The sequence below is a fragment of the Opisthocomus hoazin genome, chromosome 1 (assembly GCF_030867145.1).
Source record: "Opisthocomus hoazin isolate bOpiHoa1 chromosome 1, bOpiHoa1.hap1, whole genome shotgun sequence".
Taxonomy (NCBI): Eukaryota; Metazoa; Chordata; class Aves; order Opisthocomiformes; family Opisthocomidae; genus Opisthocomus; species Opisthocomus hoazin.
The window spans coordinates 63,265,957-63,291,032 of record NC_134414.1 but is presented as its reverse complement, the minus strand read 5'-3'; the positions used below and the strand labels follow the sequence as shown (position 1 = coordinate 63,291,032).

The 25,076-nt window shown below is 41.5% G+C and overlaps 1 protein-coding gene across 3 annotated transcripts in view; it reads right to left on the bottom strand.

The window, feature by feature from the left end:
* The window catches only part of FARP1 (FERM, ARH/RhoGEF and pleckstrin domain protein 1), a 221,186-nt gene that overhangs the window by 154,744 nt on the left and 41,366 nt on the right, over positions 1-25,076 (bottom strand). For all 3 annotated transcript variants that reach the window (XM_075424046.1, XM_075424062.1, XM_075424054.1), the window contains exon 2: positions 20,483-20,678. In XM_075424046.1, the coding sequence (XP_075280161.1) occupies positions 20,483-20,653 (171 nt within the window). In that variant the 5' untranslated portion in view covers positions 20,654-20,678. The remainder of the gene's footprint in view (positions 1-20,482; positions 20,679-25,076) is intronic.

The window sequence follows — 25,076 nt, the reverse complement described above, 5'->3', positions numbered from 1 at the left end:
CTCTTGTGTCCCCCCTCAAATCACATCCCTTAATCTCTCTTCTTTTGCAAGGAGGAACGGAAGTAGAGAGAGAGCAATTCTCTCTTCCCTGTACAGATTACAAATCTGAAGATTAAGCAGGAACTGCCTATCCCTGTCTGTAGCTACTGTGCCTAACACCACAGGTCAGTGTATTATTCCAGGGGTTGTATGACATGCATTATTAACTCCAAAATACAAATAATAATTTCCAATGCGAACACATATATGCTAAAATACATTTCGTAAAACTTGTCTTTTATAATAGCAGGAGCACTGAAAGCTGCACCAGTTGAATCATCAGCCTTTCTTCCAAGCAATTTAAAATTGCAAAATCTAACATTAATTTCTGCAATGAATTACATCAAGTCCTGTAACAATATCTCCTCTCCTGGTCTGTTTTCGGGTTGTGGATTTTTTGTTTGGTTGGTTTGTTTTTCGGTGGTGGTGGTTGGTTTGGGGTGTTGGTTTTTTTTTTGTAATGGTACATTCTCAAAAGATTTCACCACTCAAAAGTAAAAACCAAAAGACACCTCTAAGACATACAAGTCTGTAAAGACTTCTGGCGGTAATTCTGTTTTGTTTCGAAACATGCCCATGGCATCCAGTCCACCTAGTTCCACATAGGAACTGGCTCATGTGTCAAAGGTTTCTGCACTGCTGATGATAGATACCTTTGAAGTCTTCCTGATAAGAGACTCTATATATACCACATGTGGCAGGAATTCATATGCAGTTTCATTCCTTAACTCCTGGTGCACAGGAGTGGACTGTCCACTGCTGAGAATTCACCAGTTAAATAGTAAAAGTAACCTAACGCATTCAGTGAGATTTCCTTGCCAACACTACAGCCCTCATGCCCAAAGTGACAGTGCACATGTGGGACCCTGCAGAGCCACCGCCACTACAGCAGCCATCAACGACACAGAAATTGCGAGCGTGACCGAGCACTGGCACAGGTTGCACAGCGAGTTGTGGAGTCTCCATCCTTGCACATACCCAAAAGCTGTCTGGATATGGTCATGGGCAACCGGGTCTGGGTGGTCCTGCTTGAGCAGGGGGTCGGACCTGATGAGCCCCAGAGGTGCCCTCCAACCTCAACCAGTCTGTGACCCTGCAATGTCATATACTAATACACACATACTCCCTCACATTCTCTTTAAACAGTACATCAACACAACCCTACTGTTTGACTGATATAAAATCTAACTTCTTCTGCTCAGTGATCTGGAATTTGAAACAGCTTACTAAACCGTAGGAAAGAAATGAGACCGTTTCATAAACATCAGGTTTATTTTGCCTATTAACTGTATTATTTTAACACAACCCATAGAGGTAGATTTGCTGCAGAGTCCATAGCAGAGCTGCAACGCTTTCAGCTCCTGCACCCAGTAAGGAGCGCTGCTTCACATCTGTGAGTTCCTCTGCCCCCGTGCAAAAGGGAACAACACAGACTAAGGCCAAGATTCTCCTCTCTGCTCTTAAGCTTTTCCCATGTGGTTAGCAAGAGTTTGAGACAAACTGGCAACACATTCCTGCTCCAATTCAAGTAGCTGCCCTGTTGTGAGAAAGTGCCGCTGTACAAAAGAACAGACGGAACTGGGATTCCAGCTTAATTTCCTTTTTCAGCTGGAGACATTAGAAGTCTGACAACACACAGAGCAAAAAACACGAGGGAGAGACATTTAAGTACTCCTAGCTCTTGGACCAGAAAGAAAAATAAGCAACTAAAGCATCCTATTTTCTTCCTCCAAATGGAACTAGAGGTAATTCATAATTTTTTTTAAAGTTAACCCCTATGCTTATATCTGATTCTTCAATGTATGACAAATTTTTTACAATGTTCTCCTTATCATAGATTACATGCAGATGGCTCAGTAACAAAATTGCTGGTCATATTTTGTAACTAAAAATACACTAGTTTTCTTTGAAGTAAAACTGAAAAATAGCTACAGTTCTTTAAAAAAATGAATCAATATCCTGAGGAACAGGATACCGAGATAGTTATGATGCATTACCTGTTTCTGAGAGCACTGAACGCATGTGTTTTGAATATCCCCTCTGCTACCACAGATGTTTTCTTAAGGCTGGGGTTTCAACCCTTACATTTATGTTAACACAAGATTAGCACCGTATGCATTCCTCTTTCCCTCCCGTCCTCTCTTTCACACATCTACAGCTTTGAAGCCACAAGCAGTTGCGAGTCTAAAAACAAGGACTGAATTCCTTCAGCTTGCTAAGAGAAACCTGAGCTGTATCCTTTCGCTCTTCTCTGAACAACTGAAAACGCATGATAAATTCCCAACCCTCCTCTCGACCTTTGCCCATGGAGCTCTACTAGTACCCGAAGTGGGTCGCAAGCTGCAGAGTTTGCTAGCAAAGACTATGCATTATGCTTGATAAAGAGTCAAAGTTACTTTTAACATCTCAATTTGTAGTTACATCTACATTATACACATAAAGTATTCCCATATTTTTAATTACTTCCAGTGTGACTGTGCTTGTTGCTAATGAAAGTTAAGGAAAAACAGACTTCAGACGGATGCACAACGCAGCTCACCCACCTCTGTACGGTTCTGTTATTTTGAGGCAGATTGGTTATTTGCCTCAAGTGGTGCCAGATAATCTTTAAAACTGTGAAATGGACGACAAGCGACAACAGCACTAAAACCAGCAACTATTATAACAACATTTAATCTGAAACTAGAGCCATAACCAGTTCCTTTAGCGGTCAAAAGTATTTTTAATTAACGCATCTGATTCACCATGAATTAGCATGAAAGTATCAGAGCTTATTTTAATTTTGCCAGTTTGGGAAGGGGGGGGTAAACTGATACCAGCATTCTTTTCCCCAACTCTACCCAAGAGTTCAAAAGAAAATTAGGGGAAAGAAATTCAGAGCAGTATTTCCTGCCTTTGGAAAGGTCAGTCCAGACCATGTGGATATGCAGTCCTCTTCATAAATGGTCACCTGGGTCTTGGACAGTATGGCTATGTATTCAAAGAACTACATTATCTGAACGCATGTTTGTAATGGTTGAACCTCTATGACACGTTTGTTTCAAACACCTTTGGAGTACACAAAACTCCATCACCAAAAATCCACGTGGGCCTCTGCACTTACTGTCAATATCATCTTTATCTTCAGTTCTCGCGAAAAAACCTGGAAAAAGTCTGTTCCAAAATACAGCGGAGGTCATAGATGCTGTTCAGTGAACACAGATCCGGTTTGTCCTTTGAGTCTATATAAGCCAGCAGGATTCCTTCATTATCTTACTGAAAACGTCTCCTGCACCACCAACTTCAGTGTTTAAATGAGGAGCTTCACTTTATCAGTCAATGGAGCATCCACACAGTGTTTCTTGGGAGAGTTCATTCAAGGAAGCATATAGGGAAGAACTGGCTGTAAATTAATGACCTGAGGATCAGTTTGTTTCAAATACTTGTACCTCAGCACATCTGGTTATTCATCTCCAAAATATATATCCATTTCTGTGCTAATTGGTCGTGCCTTAAAGCTGTTTTCACCTTGCTTTTTGGAAATGGATGATCAACTGGACAGTATCATGTGTTGTTTCAAAATTCAGCATAATGAAATAATAAGCACTGTTCTAGTGCTCTCTCTTTTCTGAGCTTGCCAATTATAATACGAATTGCTTTCTTTTCTGCTATCTTTCTTGGGAACCCACACCAACATCTTGACTCGAACCGTACTCATTAGGACAAGAAAGGACAGTAAAATAATCTCCAAACTCCAGATTTTGCAGAACTGTCACATCACTGTTTTAACCAGTGAGACACCACCACTCTGCATTGCTGTTTCAAGCAGGACAAATACTGGTCACTTCACTTGTTTGCCGCCTTGAAGCAAGCAGATTCTTAAGCTACTCCAAACCATGGAGACTCTTGGGTGGTAATTACTCACATTAAAGTCAGCCCTTTACCACTTTCCAGTTGGTGGCCTGGGCAGGCTTGAGATGTGTGCTTTCTTTTCTTGGTTAACATCCCACCTAGTTGAAATACTGCAAGAGTCTGTGCCTTCCCTCTTCCCCAGCAAGCTCAGCAGGCGCTCTGCCAACTCCTCCTTTTCGGTTGTGAGGGAGAACAAGAACATCCTGCTGCAGCAGCCAGCTGGCTACCTTCTCCTGTCAAGGACTTAATATACTTCCATAAAGTATTCAGCTGTTGCTGGATGAGAGACAGAGTGCTCTACAGTGCCTTCTTCAAACAGTCCTCCTCCCTGACTAGCACAGCTGAATGGATGAAAGAACTGTATGCAAAGGAACAGGAATGAGGGTACAAACACAGCCTTCATTCTTCAGATAATCAAAAGTCACCTAATTCATCTTAACCTTCAAGCTAAACATTTTCTTTGCAGGACAAAGGCTCACTGGACAAAAGTTCATGCAAACTTGAAAAACCTTCAAGTTACTCACAAGTTTTATTGACTTCTCATCCTACTTAGCTCAAGCTTGGCTGCATAAAAGCTTTCTTGTACCAAGGATGAAAATGTTTCCACTCTCTTAAAAAGCATGCAAGAAAACCAAACATTTCCAACTTTGTTTTAAACACGAACATTCCCTTTCAATGTCTCTACCTTAAACACTGCATCACTGAGAAACTGAAAACGAAAGCGTAGAAGAATAAGCAGGACTAGCCTTGCCAATTCTTACCTTATTTTATCCATGAATCACAGATTCAGGCAGGACTGGAAATTCTATTGCCATGGCAGCAGGAAGCATACCTTTCCGGTAATTTGGAATTACCTTGTTGGTCATTTCAGCCAGATGCTGAGAAACTTGCTCCAACTTCTCATGCCTCACCTCCCCACTCTTCTGGAGAAGACAGCCTGTCCTACAGGAGCCAGACTACACCATCCTCCCTCTCCTCCCCAAGGGTCAGCACTCATACGGCAAGCACTACTTACCCATCCTAAGGCAGCTCTTCCCTAGGCAGCTGGCAACAGCCTGAAAGAGGGGCAGGAGCGTAGGAAATATGAAGCTGGAACAAGTAAAAGGGGCCAGGAGAACCACAGGGCTCCTGCTCTGGTGCAAAGATGGGGGCAGCAGAGGGAGGCAATGAGAATATGTGAAGCCAAGTCAGAGATAAACCCCCTCAAGTGGCCAGGACAGACAGTTCCTGGAGGGGATTGCAACCCCCTAAATCTTTCCACATTCTAAGAAGTCAAAATATTAAACTGCCTCTCAGGCAAACAGGTTCAAATATCAAAATAAACCCAAATCACAGTTCTTTACCACTTGTGTTTTCAGAAGCCTGAGTCTCTTTTTAAACTGCTGCCACTTGCAATGTTTAAAAGTCTGGAGCTGGTGTAAGCTGATTTGTGCTACTTTAGTGTTAAACTTACCACTTAGGTTTACTTCTGGAAGTCAAGTGTCCAGTGGTTTGGCGTACCTGTCATGCCCTGTACTGATTTAGTTATTTTGGGTATTTTTGTTGAAGATATTTTCTTCACTCAAATGTATTCTAATCCAGTGTAATTTTGATTCAATACATTATTTACAAGATCATTCTCCTGACAACTATATTGATACTGCCAAAATTAAAATTAACAGATCAGTCCCCTTCTGCTGTTACAGAACATGGAGAGAAAGCAACAGGGAGTTACACTATGGCTGCATATACAACTTCATAGCTCTATAGGCAACAGTGCCTTAGCAGTATCTTAACTACAACTTGAAGTTGAAATTTATGACATGAATGTAACTGACTTGCAATTGGCAGTAATTTTTAAGAGCTACATCATTAACTTTCTGCTACGTGTAAGCATCTTATAGGAGGCAATTAAACAGAGGAGTGAGGGATTCTGCCTCCAATTCTGACACTGCACTGTGCAGTCACTGCTACTTTCCAGTGCTCTGCCTTTATGTGACTGTGTCATGCTGTGATGTTTAAGACACAAATGCATCAGACCACCAGTGTTCCAAGTACAGCCACAAAAAAATTTAATTCAGGAAAGTTACAGATGTATACAAGACCAAAACAATTCTTTCTCCATTCCCTTAACGTGCTTTCTTATACATTTGCATCTTCAGATGCCCCTTTTTCCCCACCTATCCTACCATTTTTTCCATCACTTTCTTGCCTGCATTTCATGTGTCACCAAAGTAGATTTTCCCTCCCCCAAGCAGACCCATCTTCTTTACCTACCACTCTGTTAGTCAATGACCAAAGAGATAATTTTTCACCAAAATGTACTCATCCCCAATAATAACAATTGGCCCATTTGTGTGATGCAGTTTAAATAGAATAGCTCAAACCTTACAAAGCGGAGATTAGGGGAACAGTTGATGAAACTAATCCATCAGTTTGGAGGAGGTAAAAGAAGGAGCTTCCTTACGTAGGCAGCAGCAGCAAACTTCTATGACTTTCTGCCACGGAAGATATTGGAGGTAGGAAGCATCAACAGGCTCCAAAGGGACTTTGGATGCTGGGAAATAATGAGAGAGAGGCAGAGGGGCCAGCTCATGTGCCAGTGTGGGAGACAAAATGCTAAGCCAGAAGGACTGCCAGCCTTACTCGGTAGGGCATTTATGTTTCCGTTAAATTATTTTATCAGAGGGGGTCAGGGTACACAGAAACACCACAATACAAAAATGAAGCCACCAAGTTTACTATCTGGCACACTAGAAGAGCTGCCACACTTTCAGCTGTGCCCCAGGGCTATCCTTGCAGTTGTAAATAAAAGAGGAAGGGGGAACAACCTCAACCCCAAAGACTAGAAATGCATGTACTGACTTGCAGATTAGCATGAGTCCTTACTCAAAGCTCGACTTATCTCCGAGAGATCTCCTTGCATTAGCCTAAAACACAGCCAGAAACCCAGCTAACAACTAAGAAGTGTGGAAAATCATGGCCTAGTGCTCCAGCTCGCTCTCTGGTCCTCTTAGCTACCAGTATCGGAATGCAAAAGAAACCCACTCCTGGACTGAAGCCTGAAAGCAAAGGCAAAGGCAAGCCCTCTACAGAATAGGCTCCACTTCTTGCTACAGTGCTCTTCAGGGCCAGAGTTACTGTGTACAATTGTGATAGAAGAGAAGTAAAAAACAGTTTATATGCTGAGGTAACAGGGCTGTATATGTGCTCAGGTGCTTCATGTCCTAGTGCAGTGGTTTTCAGTCTATGGCAACAAACATCTAGGAATCCATGGGCCATTTCTACAAGAAGTTCATTGATACGGTATCACCTTCCACATGCATGACCTTTTCAAAGGAATCTGCAACACCACTAGACAGCCTTTCGGAACCTTCAAATGCTCCCAGATGAAAACAATAGTAACTGGTAACATCTGTTCACCTGGAAAATATCAGTGTGAAGATCTTATGAATTACCTGTTAGTGGTGTTAAGATGTCTGTGGGAGGGTAGAAGTTACTTATCTTCAGGAGTAATACAACTCACAGTCAAACTAGCCAGGCATCTGCTGTTAAAAGATCTTGCTAATTTGAAACAGAAAATTTAAATGTTAACACCTAAGCTATCAACAGATTCAAAAGTATTACTTTGTGTTAATTATTTTAGTTATTTAATCCTTTCATGCTGCTTTACTGTTAGGTGAACAAGTCCCATTTTGTAAAAAAAAAAAAAAAAAAAAAAAAATCGATTTTCAAGTAATTATTTAACGGGCAGTGGCTAGTGAATTAATTCTGAGAGTGCTGAAGGAGTTAACTTCCAGTTTAACTCTCAGTAAAATATTACCATGGAGGCTGAGGATGTGAGTTCTGGTTTTTTCTGTTTTATTTTCTTCCCCCACAGCACCCTAAATAGAAGCTTAAAGGGATTTTTTAAAAAAAAAAAAAAAAGAAAAAAAAGAAAAAAAGCAAACCCCAAACACATACGACTATACAGGAAATAAGTAAGTCGTTTCAGTGCAACTACCAACAACAGTGTTAACCGACCCCTCAAAGATTCATTCCCTCAGCCCAAGAAAATGCTGAACTGTTTCCTCAGTAACCTTTTGTCACTTCTCCTGGCTGAGTTTTGTGTATGTGATCTTCCCTGTAATGAAACGTAAGCAGTACAGACCTGAAAAGCTCTTCAGAGAGGTGACCTTTCCACTGAAAGGCATGTATCTGTTCAAAGTTGTTTCATGAAACAGATACAAACAGAAATGGCAACGGCTAGACTCAGCTTACCTTAGTGAAACAAGAAGATTACCCACTCCTAATTCTGTTTCTCTTAACAAGAGCAACCCAGTTTGACTTGACACAAAAAGTCTGAAAACATAGCTCTTCCACAGCCAGTGTGAATCCAGAAGGTTTTCACGAGATTTTGGGTGGGCTGGGGACGTACTGACTTTTTTTAAGCAGCTGCAGTTATGAAAGTCTCCCCTGTTCACAGTCTCCTCTCCTGTAGCTTGGTATTTCCACCTTGCTCTTCTCGAGATTGCCAAAATCACAGAGTTGAACATGTTGTGACACAATCAGCCATTTAAAGAGTCTGGTTTCCCCTTGCATTTTATTTTTAGAATCTCCCATAGTCTTTCAAAGCACACATACCCGAAGTATTCCTCTGACACGAAGTAAAAAAACTACGAAGAATACCTGAAGGGTTTGACAAACTCCAGAACACAGAATCATAGGCTGGAAAAGACCTCTAGGATCATGAAGTCCAACCGCTAACCCAGCGCCACCATGCCCACTAAACCATGCCCTGAAGTGCCACATCCACATGTTTTTTGAACACCTCCATGGATGGGGACTCCACCACCTCCCTAGGCAGCCTGTTCCAATGCCTGACCACTCTATTAGTAAACAAATTTTTCCTCATCTCTAATCTAAACCTTCCCTGACACAACTTGAGGCCATTGCCTCTCGTCCTATCGCTAGTTACCTGGGAGAAGAGACCAACACCTGCCTCACTACAACCTCCTTTCAGGTAGCTGTAGAGAGCAATAAGGTGCCCCCTCAGCCTCCTCTTCTCCAGACTAAACAGACCCAGCTCCCTCAGTCGCTCCTCACAAGACTTGTTCTCTAGACCCCTCACCAGCCTCGTTGCCCTTCTCTGGACACGCTCCAGCAACTCAATGTCCTTCTTGTAGTGAGGGGCCCAAAACTGAACACAGTACTCCAGGTGCGGCCTCACCAGGGCCGAGTACAGGGGCACGATCACCTCCCTACTGCTGCTGGCCACACTATTCCTGACACAAGCCAGGATGCCATTGGCCTTCTTGGCCACCTGGGCACACTGCTGGCTCATGTTCAGCAGCTGCTGACCAACACCCCAAGGTCCTTTTCCACTGGGCAGCTTTCCAGCCACTCCTCCCCAAGCCTGTAGCATTGCATGAGGTTGTTGTGTTCCAAGTGCAGGACCCGGCACCTGGCCTCGTCGAATCTCATACAGGTGGCCTTGGCCCATCAATCCAGTCTGTCCAGATAAGCAACATTATGAGCTGTCTCTCATTTATAAAATGACTACTGCCTCATTTCTTTTATAAGCACACAAATACGGCTGCAGATGCCCATTTGCTGCGCAGAAATCTGAAGCATTCTACCTCAGAGTTGTCAGTTGCAGGCTTAAAAGTGACAGATCTCTGGTAACTGTGAACTTCAACTGCGCCTCTCAAAGAAAAATAAATCCTAAAACACAGTAGTCCTGAATCCTTACAGTTTGTGTTTCTTAGGGTCCTTGAGCAATCCGCTCACAGCTGGCGCTGCCTTGAGCGAAGAGTGGGACCAGACTGCCTCCAGAGGTCCCTTCCAATACGTGTTACGTATGAGCGAGCATTCACGTGCTTTTGTGAAAAGTGTTTTTTTTGCTGGCTGCCAGTGTTTGTCCCTGGGTGCAGAGGTGTTTCTGAATTACCCTGGAACATCTCAGAGCATGAAACACTGGGCTACATTTATTTCTGGCTGCAGTGTGCATCTGTGTGAGGCACTTGATAAGGTCCTTTTACAATTCCTGTAAATATCTTTCTATACAAGGTTCAACAAAGCATTCTCTTTAACATCTCAACTGACATGTATTAACTGACTTAATTCTGCCAAATCCCTTTTATTTCAATTCTGTTCCTGAAAATTGTGGTATCTGAGATTAATTACAATAGGCAACACTCCCAGAGGAGACCTCTGGTTCATATAATCTCATAATGTAACCCAGCTTATTTCCAGTAACTCCAGTCAACATAAAACAATGTACACTGGCTCATAATCTGGCTTACCCCTGTCAATCACAAAGGGAAGGTGCTCCCCTAAATTACAGTCACTCCAGATCCAGTTATTGGCTGTTCTGCCCAAATGTGCTCCTTGTAAAATACCCAAAAGAGAGCTGTATAACAAAGTATTACAAAGAGCTATACAACTTGTCCATACTGAGGATACAAAAGTGGATTTTTTCTAAGAAAACACAAAACTGAGAGGTTAGATGACAGAAGGGAATAAAATTGAGCATCTGCAGCAGGTAATGAAGCAATGAAATATGAAGAGGTGTTTAACAGCCAAAGATTCCACCTTCAAGCATGAAGAACCACCCTCTGAATGCTAAGTAACATCTACACACAAATACTGTCCACTACCTACCAAATGGAGATTATTACAAACAAATTCAACAAGAACCACGTGAACACATTCCGGCATGAGAACAGGACCAGAATTATAAAAGCAAGGCAAACTGAAGAAAAAAAAAAACAAACAAACCCAAACCAAACCAAAAAAACCCCAAGGACTCCAGGTTCAATCAGAAAACCAGGTAAGAAGGTAATAGTGAAAGAAATGAGGAAAAAAAACTACCTGCTGCTGTGCGCTGCATGAATATTTACATCTGCCAACAGGCCATCAAAAAGCAAATTGGCACTCAGTCATAACTCACCATTTGCTATTTATATTCTGGCAGTGTTATGTTTGTGCAATTTCTATCAATCAAAGCCTCCTTTTAGGGGATGGGGATAAGAAAAGGAGATGTTGTAATCTACTTCTGCTATTGCTGTTTGTATTCACTGAGTTATCTGGTGCTTGATGTGTGCCTCATGCATCACTTTTTATTCAAAAACTGACATATTTATTCAAGAATGATTTTAACACACCAGCGTTATTCAAATACGTACAAAGGCAAACATTTTCAGCCATGCGTTTTATGTGATTTATGCATTGGCATGTAAAAGGCAACATTTAATTGTGTGCACGTACTATAATCGCAGCCTTGTCACGGCAACTCATCGGAGCAGTGGAGACAAGTTTACAGGTAAGCAGCCTATTACTGAGCCTTTCTGAAGGCTTTTAACCTGGGAACCGCTGGAGCCCCTTTAGATCGCACCAAGATTAGACACAGACATACTGCTTTAATCACTTCATCCTAGTTGTAGGTTTTTTAGTTTATTTTAAACTGGTCAAATTTCACTTTAAAACCACAAGTTATTGTAGGTAAGATTCGGATAGATCATCCCACTCGAAGAGTTTGGGTATGGATGAGAATTTGATTACACCATTGCAGAAAGCATCCCCAGCTCTGCAGTGCAGATACAGCCTTTGAAAGCGATGAGCGCTTGCTCCCCTATACAGCCCAACACATGACACGTAATACAAAGACCTCATACTGCACCAAGGAAGGAGATCACCATCAGAATGAAGCTGGTTGAAGACCTAGGAGATACACCCAGGACTCCTGTATCTTTCTGCACTGCTATCTCCTGTTTATTTGGAGAATACCAACAGCACGGAACTGAACCAGCAGTTGCAAAGCAGCTGTGGACAGGCAGAGAGGACAAGGAGGGTAAGCGATACAGAGGTGGCATGTTCTAGTGCCAAGCAAGGAAGGAACAAAAGATACCAACGAGAAAAATCAAGGAAGTGCTAAAATACAAACCACTATAAAGTCATATTCTTCAGCATTTTAAGGGCTGGAGGAGTTCCTAACATTTACTCTCTCTCCCACCTCCTCAGTTGTGTACTTCCACTGAAGCTTTACCCAAGTCTGAACCACTGCTAACACGGTCCTTTCCCATCCCTTCCCTCCCCTCTGTTGCACCCACATCAGCACCTATCCGACCTTGTAGCAAGTTTGTGGTTGTAGTTAAGTGGTGAAAAACAGAGCTTTTTCTGCAGGGTTGCCCCGTGGGCTGCCTTACCGCAGAGTCAGCACAGCGGAGCAGGTGGGAATGCCACCTCCAGTAGCTGCTAGGTGATGATCCCCGACAAACACATGGAGATGAATCCCAGGGCAAAAAGAAAATTAACACCCCAAGCTAAAAAGCAAAGCAAGGTTGGATGCAGAGCAAGGAAACCCTAGTAGGCAAATAAATCTGGAGAGAGGCATTTCAACAGGTTGTGTTATCACCAGGCAAAAATTGTTAACACATGACCATATTCAACCGAGAATGAACTGAAAGAGAAATGAATGGACAATTTATAACATTTTGCTGTTCTTTTATCCTGTATTGCTTAAGCTTTTGTGTACACAGATAGCTTTCCACTCTGTTCAAAATAGAGGAAAGCAACTGCACAGGGATCCCACAATAAAGGTTCCTTCATTTCTCAAACAGGTCAGAGAACAAGTTACAGCGAGGTACGCTTTTACTTGCAATTGAAGTTACTGAAACCCACAGTGCCCTGAATGGCCATTCATCATGCTGTGCAATACAATCACATACCAGTAGTGCTTGCCATCTGAGCCCAAGTTTTCTGATCTTTTGCTCAGTGCAGGACCATAAACCAGGTGTGCGCTGAAATGGCTGAAGCCTAACATGAGACTGCGCTCTCGGCAAAGCATCACAAGTACGCTGCAGTCCTTTAGCTATGGACAACACGCGCTCGTTTAATCGATCGCACTTCAGGAGGAAGAGAAGGAAGGCAGCTATTTTCTCCCAGAAGCTCATCCTGCTCATTTATTGCACCCCTCCAGAGCACACGGCCAGAAGCAGAGACGATTGCTTCTCATACAGAGCTTAAGGAAAGTTAACTTCTGCTTGACCACCTTGTGCTGACAAAGCAGGGGCTTAAGGAAATTGTGGCATTCATGTGCACCACTGCAGCCCAGCACCAATGCACTGTTCTCCACAGCACACTTTCCTTTGTTACAGCTGTTCCCTGTTAGAACCAGGACAGAGAAAAGCAGCAGTACTGGCAGGTACAATTTCCCTACCCCAGCAAATCTGTGCTAAACAGCAGTGCTGGACAGCTATGGGGTGCAGGGAAGACTCACATATCACTTTGGCATGGTTGGGAACTATAAGGAAACAAAGGAATCTCTGTGGAACAAGTTAGGTGCCTAGATGATAAATGAAGTCTAAACTATAGTCGTATTCCCCCCTTACAGGGATATACAAGCAGCTCCAGAGAGCAATTAATCTCATCTTAAAATACACGTCTGAGATGGGCATGATGAACAGCCTGCTGAAGGTACCATGTTTTCACCTCTAGCTGTGAAAGAAAGAGTGATTAGCTGAGGCTTTGGCATCTGCTTTTAAAATCTTTAAAGCCAGAAGAGACGAGCCTCAGTCTGAGGGGGAAGGAAGGAAGCACACAACAGGCAGTTCAGCTCCCCTCCTTCCTCTGACCAGAGGCAGAACATCCCTCCCATTGCCTCCAAAACAGGAAAATGTAGTTACACCAAACACTGGCAAGTCCACCACTAAACCATGCCCCTAAGTGGCACATTTATAAGTCTTTTAAATACCTCCAGGGATCGTGACTCCACCACTTCCCTGGGCAGCCTGTTCCGGTGCTTGACAACCCTATCAGTGAAGAAAGAAAATATTTTCCTAATACCCAATTTAAACCTCTCCTGGTGCAACTTGAGGCCTGGTGCCACCAGCCCCTACTTCTGACACCAACGACCCACTCTACCCATACATGTACATTTGAAGAGGAGAGATGGCAAACACCTCCTGCTGGGGAACACCCCAGAGCTGGGGATGGAGCCCATGCTCCCCCCTGAACATCACTCCAGCCTCACCAGCACTGTGCAAACCACCTCAGAGGCACAGGCATGGTTACCAAAATTCACGGCGTGGTTTCACTGACCCCTTCAGCCAGGGCAGCAGCCTTCAGAAACGCCCCTGTGCTGCCTCTTCACCCACAGCTGCCCTCCCCGTGCCAGCTCTGTCCCCCGCTTGGTGCCAGCTCACGCACCCAAGCACCACCCAGCGAGCCAGCTGAACCGAGAGAGGTTAAAAGACATTATTTGAGAAGCCCTCCCTGATTACAAGCTCAGCTAATTCATTCAAGAAAATTACATTCATTTCCCAGTTATCTTCAAATACATCAATCCAGCCTGAAAATGGACGGGATCTGCTGGCACTTGCAATTATATTCCCACTTCTGTTCCCTCTACAGAACATCTTAACAAAAGAAATCAGCAGTTTAAACAGCCTGCTGCCTCAGGTTACAGAAGTTTGCTGGTGGATTATTTCCCCTTTTGTTTTGAAAAGCACAAAAATTATTAACAGAAGTCACTAAAATTCCCTGTCTTTCAACAAGGACATTTTAATCATCTCTCAACAAAAAAAAAAAAAAAAAAAAAAAAAAAAACCACACAATTGACTGCGTACCTACTGATAATCTTCTGTTGAGAAAAACGCAACGGATGTGTTTCAAAATTATAGAAAAAAAATGCTTTTCTTGCAATTTCAGAAGGTCCAGAAGGGTTGGTGTGTCAATTAGTGAATATTTAAATGCTTGATATTCATTGGAAATAGTCTGACAGTGACGGCCAAATAATTTCAGGCATGGGAAGAAAAGAAATTCTCAGACTGATGAATAACTGACATTTGACCTGCTGTTCACTTCCTAAGCTGGAAAAAAATGCAATTCATATCGAATTAAAGATGAAGCTGGCTGAGAAAGCATAAAACACTGTTTCATGTTTCTGCATTGCCTTACTGTCTAATGCTCTTTTTATAAAACTGTTTTATTCACTGGTTATAATACGTACACTGAGGAGAGAGGTAAACACCTAGGACAAAGCAATTACTATAACCCATAAATGTTAGAAAGTAATTTCAACTTTTATAAAATTGCAGCTGAAATTTCAAATTTAATAGACTAACACAACGCTTGTGTAAATTTTTAACAAAGCACATGTAATCTTTGTTGTTAAGTACTGAGACTTTCTAATATCAAGCTTTTTCTGGCACACTTAGACCGGCCTGAAGTTGCTGGGAAGTACACTTAGCAAAAGGTATTTTCCCCACAAAGCAATATGAACTATCATTATATGGCTGCACGAACAAACAAAACAAAAACATCCACCACCTAGAATGTTAGCCTTAAGAAACAGAGCCCCAGCAGGATTATACAGTCCTTCTCTCCGAAAATTTGTCTTAAGGCAGATAAATTCCCTGCCAAGACACTACATCCAAACTCCAGTGGAAGACAAATCATTGGAGACCAAGACCATTTGTCTTTATTCTCTTTATTCTCAGATAATCTAAAGATGAGGAAGCCTTCTCTTCTGAGAGAAAAGCAAAATGAAATGTTTACAACCGATGTTTACTAAGGATTAATACCCTCACCCTGCTTTCTATTAAGAGACTCCTGTTGCTTAAGAAACCAGGTGTTAATCCCTCAAAGCGGATGACATTTTCCAACCCTGCATACTTCACAAAGCTTGAACACATTCAGAGGGAAAGAAAGTTTACATAAGACACAAAACAGATGTTCACTACACTTCGGTAATCTCACAGACAAGTATATTTTTGGTCTTTCCAAAAGACAGCCACAAAAACGCAGCAACTATTTTCTTCCAGACACAATAAAGAGGACTTTGATTTGGTTTTAATTAAAGAGACCGGATCTTAACTGAAAGAAGAGTCCTTACCTCCTGTGATATACTTTGATCTCACCTCTGATGCTAACAGGAAAGAAACAACTCTGACTTTCTATTTAGCATCAGTGGTATCGTTCCAGTCACATCAGCGTCATTCACCCAGAGATTAGGACATGACCAGTGACAGGCACCACGTCAGTCAGGGTTAAACCTGGTCACCAAGTCATCCCCGCAGTCTAGCACGAGAATCAGTCATGTATTCAGCATTACCTAGAAAGGAACAATACTGACTCTTTCTGCTTAGGAGTAGTTTTAAAGCAGATTACTTCTGGCACTGAAATAACTATAAAAGTAAATATAATATGTCATAGACACTAAACATTAAAGAGTTTTCTTCCCCAGAATGATCTGCAGTAGATGCGACCAGCAGCTATTTTTACTGTTCCTTAAAAACTGTGTTTCTTTTTTACTTAAACTGGTTTGAACCTACAGGGGAGACCCTATTAAAAAAAAACGTAAGAAAATCCATAAGCTTTACTACGGTTATACAGAATCAATTTCACTTCTTCCAACTAACTTAGATGAGACTGGTAGAAATAAAAACAGAGCAAAACCAAGCAGAACTGTACACTTCTACTCGCTCTCACATAATCCACAACTTCTATTTGGCAGTGCTGGGTTTCAAAAGTCTTGCAGTAGAAGCGTCAACCTTTCAAAATGCCCAAGACCTATCTATATGTGATTATCATCATGTGTACAAGGGTGAAAACATGTTCTTCCTCCTTCACATTAGTCATTTTAGTTAAAGCTGTTCACCTCTTACCTAGCAGAAAGGGACTGTGTTTGCTCATTCTGTCATGTAGTCGTAACTCAGCCAAACAATAGCTGAAACAGACTGGTGTATTTTGGACATCTGCAGTCTTCAGTTAGCATATCTAACTATTTTTTCAGTAAATACAGCCAAACTGGAAATTAGAAACAAAAACCAAGAGATAAAAATCTATTCCACACTTGGATGCAAGTCCTCCATAAAGCTAACACCACAACCAACAGCTGCAAAGTTCTGAACGACCATGAACTTTCAACTCACGGCCTGATTTCTAGGCACTAATCACCTAAAAGCGCTGTTGAAGCCAGCTCTTGCCTAAGAGTTCACGACAGACTCAAACTAAAGGTACAGAAATTCAGTCATAAAAAGCTGAATAACTTATAAAGGGGAAGGACAGTCTACATTATTTCTGTTCTCAAAGCTGAACAGACAAAAATGTGCTCAAAAAGGTAACTGATGAATTTTATACTTTCTTTTTATGTTAAAGGCAGTAAATATGAAGTCAAAGTAATAAACCTTTTATTTCTCCTGCCTCTCCCAAGCATCTGTATCTGCTTGGAAAGAGTCATGCACCCAGCTAACTGGATGTTAAAGATCCGGGCTTATCTATTCAAGCTCTCACTGGCTCTCTGGAGTATAGGAATGTTTGGAAATTCCATAATGAAATATTGTTTGTTAACAGCAAGCAGTATACAAGATTTTTCTTATGTACTCTTCCTCTTACAATATTGCATTTGCAAAGACTGATGAAAAGACCTTCATTGTGGCTTGTGTTTTTCAAGTCTCCCATACAAACTCTTTCCATACACTTTGTGGTTTTTTTCCTGGAAAAAAACCCATCATTTACAGGCCCATATGAAGCCATGTGGATCTCTCTTTCCTTTCTTTTTTTTTTTGTTTTGGCTTGTGAGAAGCTAATACAGTGAGCCAGACATGATATGGTTATATAGCACCAAAACACTAATGCCAAAAGAGTCAACTTTCCTCCAGAAGGACAAATGACACCAGTTACTTCACTTTTAAACAGCCCAAACAGCAGCAGCACTGGGGTGGAGAAGTAGGGCAAGTTTTTCTCCAATTTCATTATATACAGAACAAACATAGAAATCTGAAGGATTTCGCTCTAATAAAAACAAGTCATTTGCATACGATGGGAGAAAGAAGATTGCCTAAGTGCAAAGGTATTGAATCCTGCCTCCTGGAAGATCATTTAAACAAACAAAAACAAAACAAAAAAAAAACACAAAAAAACCCAAACACAAAACAACTCTAAGACAAAACAAAAATAAGCCCAAGAAAAACACCACACAGATGAGATTTTTTTCCAGTTTTAGTTAATGGGGTGTGTGTGTGAACCTATAACAAAAGAAACTGTAGGAGTAGCAAGGAAGGAGAACTAGACGGATGGATAGTCCCAACAGTTTCAGTACTTCCCCCAAATCCAGGAAGAAGTAGAACCAGTGTCTGTTTCTATTTTTGCATAGACTTCATGAGCAATAATAAACTGGCATGACATAAACTTCACACTGGCCTACAAGACACATTAAAAGCAGCAATAAAATTTGGCCCATTTGCTAACAGAGAAAAGATGATCCAGCAAAATTCCTGAAACTGTAGGAAACATAAAACCTTCTCAAGTTTATAATTGTATCATATTTGGAAGGTTATTTTCATAATCATGGCAGCTCAAGTTTTGGAAAGAGTAGTTCAGACCTTCAATCATGCAAAAAGCCTTTAATTCTCCACTGAAAAGCAAGCCTACAGATGTGCTTAGGCATGTATGTTTAACATGCTCTGCCCACAGCCACACTTGCTGCTCCGAAAATATTTTGTTCAAGTGGTGTCACTTTCTTTTTCTGTGTATACTGCATCAATCTGGCTAAAAACAGCAAGCTTGTAAATGGGAACTTGAGTTTTCCAACATGAATAAATATCTCAATTTAGATGTACTAGAAGTTTTCCAGTTTTGTGAGATGGGACTAAAAAATTCTTGCGGACTGAAAACGATGTGTACTGCTCCATTTGACTACACATACCCTAAAGACAAAAGGCCTCAGGGAACTGCTTTAAGAGACTTTATAATCTCAGCATCCTGCAAATTTCACCACAAGATTTGAATTTAAAGCCAACTGGGCTTTCCCTGAATAGAGGTAGTTATGAAATAAAAGCCTCAGAAAATAATCATATTGAAGTGATCTGAGCACAGAGTTGTTTAAACACCCAGGTCTTCTAGGTGTTGCTGAAGTCCCAAAACAAAAAGTAATGCTGATGTTTTCTAATATCGAAGATCAAAAAAATACTGTTTTCTCAAACTCCCAGAAGCAAAGCTGGAGTTCTATGCGTGCACTGCATCCACACATTACTTTCGTTTGCTTCTAAACAATTTTATGAAAGGGAACTGATCTCAAAATACTTCCTACCAAGTGTTAGTTAAATAAAATAATTAACTCTTATAAATTTGCACCGCATTTCCAAAGTATGGTGAAGTAGCAGCTGTGGAGGGCAAAAAAAGGTTGTCTCTGGGATAACAGGGATAATGGTACCATATAAGATAAGCAGCACAATTTTCATTAGCACTGGACAATTTAAACTAGAACTACACTTTTGAACAGTGATGATTACCTAAAGACTGCTAATTTTAATCTATTTGCTATGGATATTTGATAGGCATTCTGAAGGGCACAAAAGCATAACAAGTTGCTACATACATGAGCATTTAACTTCATGACAATCCAGTTCACACCTACCTGTCTGTCCAGACAACTTACTTTCTACTACAACTGATCTGAGACTGAACACACAGTTGTAGTTGGGTCACAGAGAGCAGCAGAGAGCAGACCAAAAAAGCTTTTCCATGTGTACACACACAAAACAGACAACCAAAACCTTATAAACAGGTAACAATTTTTTTTAATGAGAATTTTCCTGTCAGAATTCCTTCATGTTTAATATAGAGATAACATTTTTTCAGTGACCATCAGCGCTTTCACAGAGCACTGTATGTGTCAGATCTATGTAGCTCACTGGTAACCCCCGATTTCACAGGAGGGACAACTGAGCCAACGAAGGCATGGAAGTTACCATAGCTACATAAAATGCAAGCAACAAAGGATGAAATTTGAACTCAGGCTTCCAGTTTCCTATTCACTGAACCCTGAGGACTTTGGAAATATACATTCCAGTACACTTTCGTAACAGCAACAGCGTTCAACAACCTTGCGTATTAATTATCTAAGCATGGCATGTCAAAATCATTTGTTGTTACTAACAGCTAGATAGTGTAAAACAGAATCAGTCTTTGTATCAAAACTAATTCAGACTAATTCTTCTGATCATGCATGCACAAAAGCAGTAGTAACTCTGTTTGCTTGGCAAGTACAAAGCTAGATTAATTTCAGTGGCGTACAGAAAAACTTTGGATGAGTTTGCTTTCTTTCCTTGCCCTGGTGTGTGTGAGCACTTAGTGCCTCTAAGAGCGATACAAATTAGACAAAACTTCGATGATTTCAAGTTACTATACTAAGGACTTGCCAAAGGAAAATAAAAAAATCTGTACAGATCTATGGTTTACTGGATCAAGAGCAAAACAGCACCAAGGAATACATCAACTGTTCAGAAAGTAGAGGAAACCACTAACGTAATATTTGAATTTAAAAAAAAAAAAAAGACACCAAGGACTTTCACTTCTTCTGAAGCTGCTCAAACAGAAACAGAGTAATAACTGTAATTTACATTTCACTGTTTAATGTTACTCTATTGCACCATCATTTATTTAATGCTGATAAAACAGCCATTTTCTCCACAAGACGAATTCATCAGCCAAAGAATCACAGTTTAAATAAAAAGAGAACTGGTTTAAAAACACGCGTTTTTAGAAATGACTGAATAATCTTTAGCCACCCCAACCTCCACATCCTTACCGGAACGTCAAAAGTTTCTTGTGTGTCATCCAGCATCTGAATTTTGATGGAGATGAGTTTTCCCGGAGGTGTCGTCGGTGGTTTCTGTCCATGCTCCAAGGTACTGATCCCAGCATTTTCCTGAGCTCCTAACCGGGATCCTGCTGTTGGTCTCTGCTCTGTTTCACCCATGTTTAGGGAAACACGTTTCTTATATCTGATAAAAGAATAAGGGCAAAGAAGACCATATCACTTATAAATAAGAGTTGTTGCACATAAACATTACAGTATATATAATTATAGCTAATAAACCATGTGATCATTCATACAAAGTAATAACCTTTTTTTTTTTTTAATGTCTCATATGAAGAGAAGAAAACCAGGCAAACTTTATACTTTTCAAAATACACAGGCTAATCACCTGCTGGGGGTAAGGGCTGATAGACTGGCTACAGTACTGCACAATGGGAAAATATTCCTTTTCTCCTGGAAAAGGAAATGAGACCACACCAGAAACAGAGCACAACAGAACACAGATTTCAAGGTATTATGCCAATTTTTATGTATGTACATGAATCAGGCTGTTAGCAGCCACAGCCAGGGCTCCCAGAGAAGGGAGGATGGTGAGGGGAGCACGTGGGACCAACTCACCACTGGTTGACCATCCTCCCCTCCCTGGCCATACCAGCATCTCCTCATTTGGTCCTTCCAGCATTCCCTGGCATTTTTGCAGCTGCCACCTTACTCAAGGGTCTGCAAAGCAGGAAAGCCAAAGAGGTACAAGATGATCCCAATTACATGGCCCAAGTATTTGGTTTCTACTGGGGACCAGAGCTGCTATAGAACCTGGAGCCTTGCCTGATCCCACCGACGAGCCAAGGACTATGATGACATGCTACTGGGAAGTCCAGAAGAAGCTACAGCAAAAACAGTGGTTGAAAAAAGCAAGGGAGATTTGATTTCCCACGGAGCCCTGTAAGCATGAAGGGAACACCAAGGAATGCACCGCCCTTGCTGTGCTAGGGGCAGGCTACACCTCCACGGCTCGCTGAATGTGGATGTCTGCTTAGTATCCATCGAAAGTAACCTCAGAAACTGGCTTGCTAGTTTTGTTTCCATGCAGCTTTTGCACCAGGTACACAGCACACTTCTGCTACATAATTATTCTATCCTAAAAAGGGAGCAGAGCTACAACAGTGATTCAGTGGGATTTTTCATTAACTGGCACAGCTTTGAACCTTCTTTTTTAATTCAAGGATCATTAGTTTTACATGTCAAATGTTAAACATCACACTAGAACTTTAATTCACTTTTTTCCTCCTGCCTTTTGACACTCTAGCTGGATTTCTGACAAAACCCACTGCTATTGTCTGTTTATTTTTCATGGTATTTGCATTTCCATTCCCCATGACTTTTATATGCTGATCAATGACTGTTAAAACACATGTAGTGCACACAAAGAATGGAAATACAACTTTCCAGATGAACAGAGGCACAAAAAGAGTACTGCCAATCTTTGCCTGGCTTTCACTCTGAGGTTACAATTATTGAGAAGCCTACGGGAAAAATAGGAAGCACAAGGTAGCCTATGTACTAGTGAATGCATCACCAGTTCTACAGTACACTATGAAGAACAGTGCCAAGTAGTAACATACCAGTTCCCTCCCTAAGGACAGAATAAAGCCAGTCCTGTCTTCAGCAGGATATATCATTTACCATGCATTGCTCTTCCATGTCCTGACTAATCCGTTCCCACACATTTTTTTTACACAGCAAGCAGCTTGGAGCAAAAATTTTTAAAACAGCACTGATAAAAAGAAGTGTTAGCTGAGAAGGAGGGGAGTGAAAAGTTAGGGATCACACACTCCTATATATCAGCTCAACAGGCACAAGTGAAAGAGAACAAAAAAAACGCAGGCAAACTTTTGCAATGAATCGGCATTATCCTACCCATCAAGGTTGGAGAGACACTAGTGAAACCCACCCAAGTGCATGCCAGAAACACTAGCAGAGAGGTAATTTTTTTCCCCAATTGGCATCATAATCTAAAAATGTAAAAGGAACCAGTTATATTTATTTTATTCTTTAAACTTCATTAAATCTTATCTTTTTATGAGACAAGACGTGCCAACAAGAAAGCTGAGGTTGGAGGCAGGAATTCCAGAAGAAAAGACACCAAGCTCTACACAGCAGACCTACGCCACGCCTACTTACAAATAAATCTGATTTTCCTGCACGTGAAGTACACAAGAACACTTAAAAAAGTAACACATCCACCCTGTCTAGAAGTGCCACTACACACAAAGATACTGGTCCATGTCCTTATTAATTCAAAAGTTGTTTTAAGAGCTCTTCTGAAGTCACCGTATACCACAGACAGCACCACAAGGCAGAAAAGGACCTCCACAACTGCTGTGTTACTAAGGTAGTTTTTGGTTAGGTACAGACATTGAAAGTGGATGCAGAAGTAGTCTGTTCTTTCCATTAAATCCGAAACATAGTAATCAATTCAGTCAGTTCTAGTGATACCGCTAAATAATCAACGTAAGGAACTACTACAGAGCTTGGACCTTTCTATAAATGTTCTTCTGACTAGATGATCCAGCGGCCCACACACACATTCAGACAGGCCAATAAACTTAGTGAACCAAGGAAAAAAGACCCAAACTTAGGAGCCAAAGAAAATAATGGAGGAAAGGTGCAAGCCAAACCACTCTATATCTACAGCTGAGATTTTTTTATTATTATTACTAACAGTTAGTAATATAGAAACTCTGTTAATACACATATATTGAACCTTTCGGTTACACACGCACACTTCCCTTTGGAAGCAAAGATCTAAGAAGTACTGGCCACCCTGATCACATGCGTCTGCTACTTACAAAATTAAAAGCAGACCTTTCCTTTTTTAATCTGTATCTGAACATCAGCATGCTGCATTGGACATTATTTTTTCTGTATGACACTAGTCTCATTCACTATGGTGCTGTCATAACACCAGTATAATATCTTTATTATGCCTTTATGAAAGGGCCTTAAAAATTATTACAATTACCCTCTCTAAAATAATGTACGTAGCACATCAGTCAAGCTCCCTACCTTTCTCTAAATCACTTTGATCTGGAAGACAGCGAAGTAAGGTCACAGAACGCAACAGAAGAGTATTAAGCAAGTATTGAGCAAACCTGGGGGCATTAGGATACCTTAACATCTGTCACAGTGAGAAGAAGGATCAGGTCTGGAAAGAGGATGGAAAATTTTAAAGACACTCTAGTAGAAAGACGACGTTGATGAATTGGGGAGGGTATTAATGGAGAAGAAATAGCAGTGGCCACCAGACTCCAACACGTCCAGCTCTAAGCAAAACATAAGTGGAGGTAGACAACCAGTACAGGAGCAGAGAGAGTGGCAAATAAAAAGGACTCATCTGAACTCTGAAAATTTCAGAGTTTCTGTCTGCTCTTTTTGACAGCTGGTGAAACCCAGGGCCAAAATTGCATCTATCATTCCTGCTGCAGATTCGCTGGGTGTCAGTGCCCTTCTCGGTAATGCTGTAGCATCTGCAAAGATGGAGAGAGATCACCACAGAGAGCTAACCTGCATCCTAACCTGCGCAAGGGAAGAAGTTACCAGAGAGCAGAGCTGCCCACGGAGGAGCCCTGGCCCCTCCTGCTCCTTCCCAGCTCCCAGCCAAGCAGTCCTGCCCAATGCCATGCCCAGACTCTCACCCTCCTCAGACCCTTCACTGAGCCAATGCACCTCTCTAACCCAAAAGAAAACAATTCAGTGTTTTATTCTTTGCTGGGTTCACAAGTTAAATCAGCTCTCGGCAGGCTGGCAAACCAAAGACCAGGATGTTGCTAAGCCCGGCCAGCTGCTGGCAGGCCACCAGACTGACCCAAGCCATCTCACCTAACCCTACCCAAAACATCTGGATGACACAAAAGCTACAACTGCCATCAGATGAATTAGTAAATATGGGTTTGTCCTAATCACACATTCACAATCCTTTTACACAGATACAAAATGCTTAGATAAAAATTTTAAGTTCTGTATATACTCATAGAGTAGCTGGACAAAGGCCATAATGCGGTTCAGCACAATGCCATTTTAGCTCTCCATGTTCAAAATAGGTTCATTTTATAGCACAGGAAAGGTTCAGGTCAATTAAAATTTCCACATATTTTTCTTTGGCAGGATGAAAAAAACATCAAATTGACTTAGTCTAAAGGGAGTTGGGAGTATAAACAGCACTTGAGGGGGTGGTAGGGTGATGAGAATAAAGGGTTACAAAAATTACAAAATACTGAAGAAAAGAGAAGCAGTAAGCCACTGTTAGAAAGGTGAGCAGAACTTACACTGGAATAGATGCTACTCTGATCTGTTAACTACTCTGCTCTTCTGGATCAGACAACAAGGTTTGGACATCTGACGCAAGAGGTTCCCGACACCTGAAGACTCCTGTTACAGGAGGAGGATGGTACCAGGTACCTGTTCGGCCTATTCCAGTTCTTTTATTTTGCCTAAACATCTTTTCACAGCACGAACTGGAAGGCTGCACACCGCTCACCATTCTCCTTTTAAAGGTGGGGAAGCCTGAGGCACAGTCGGACGA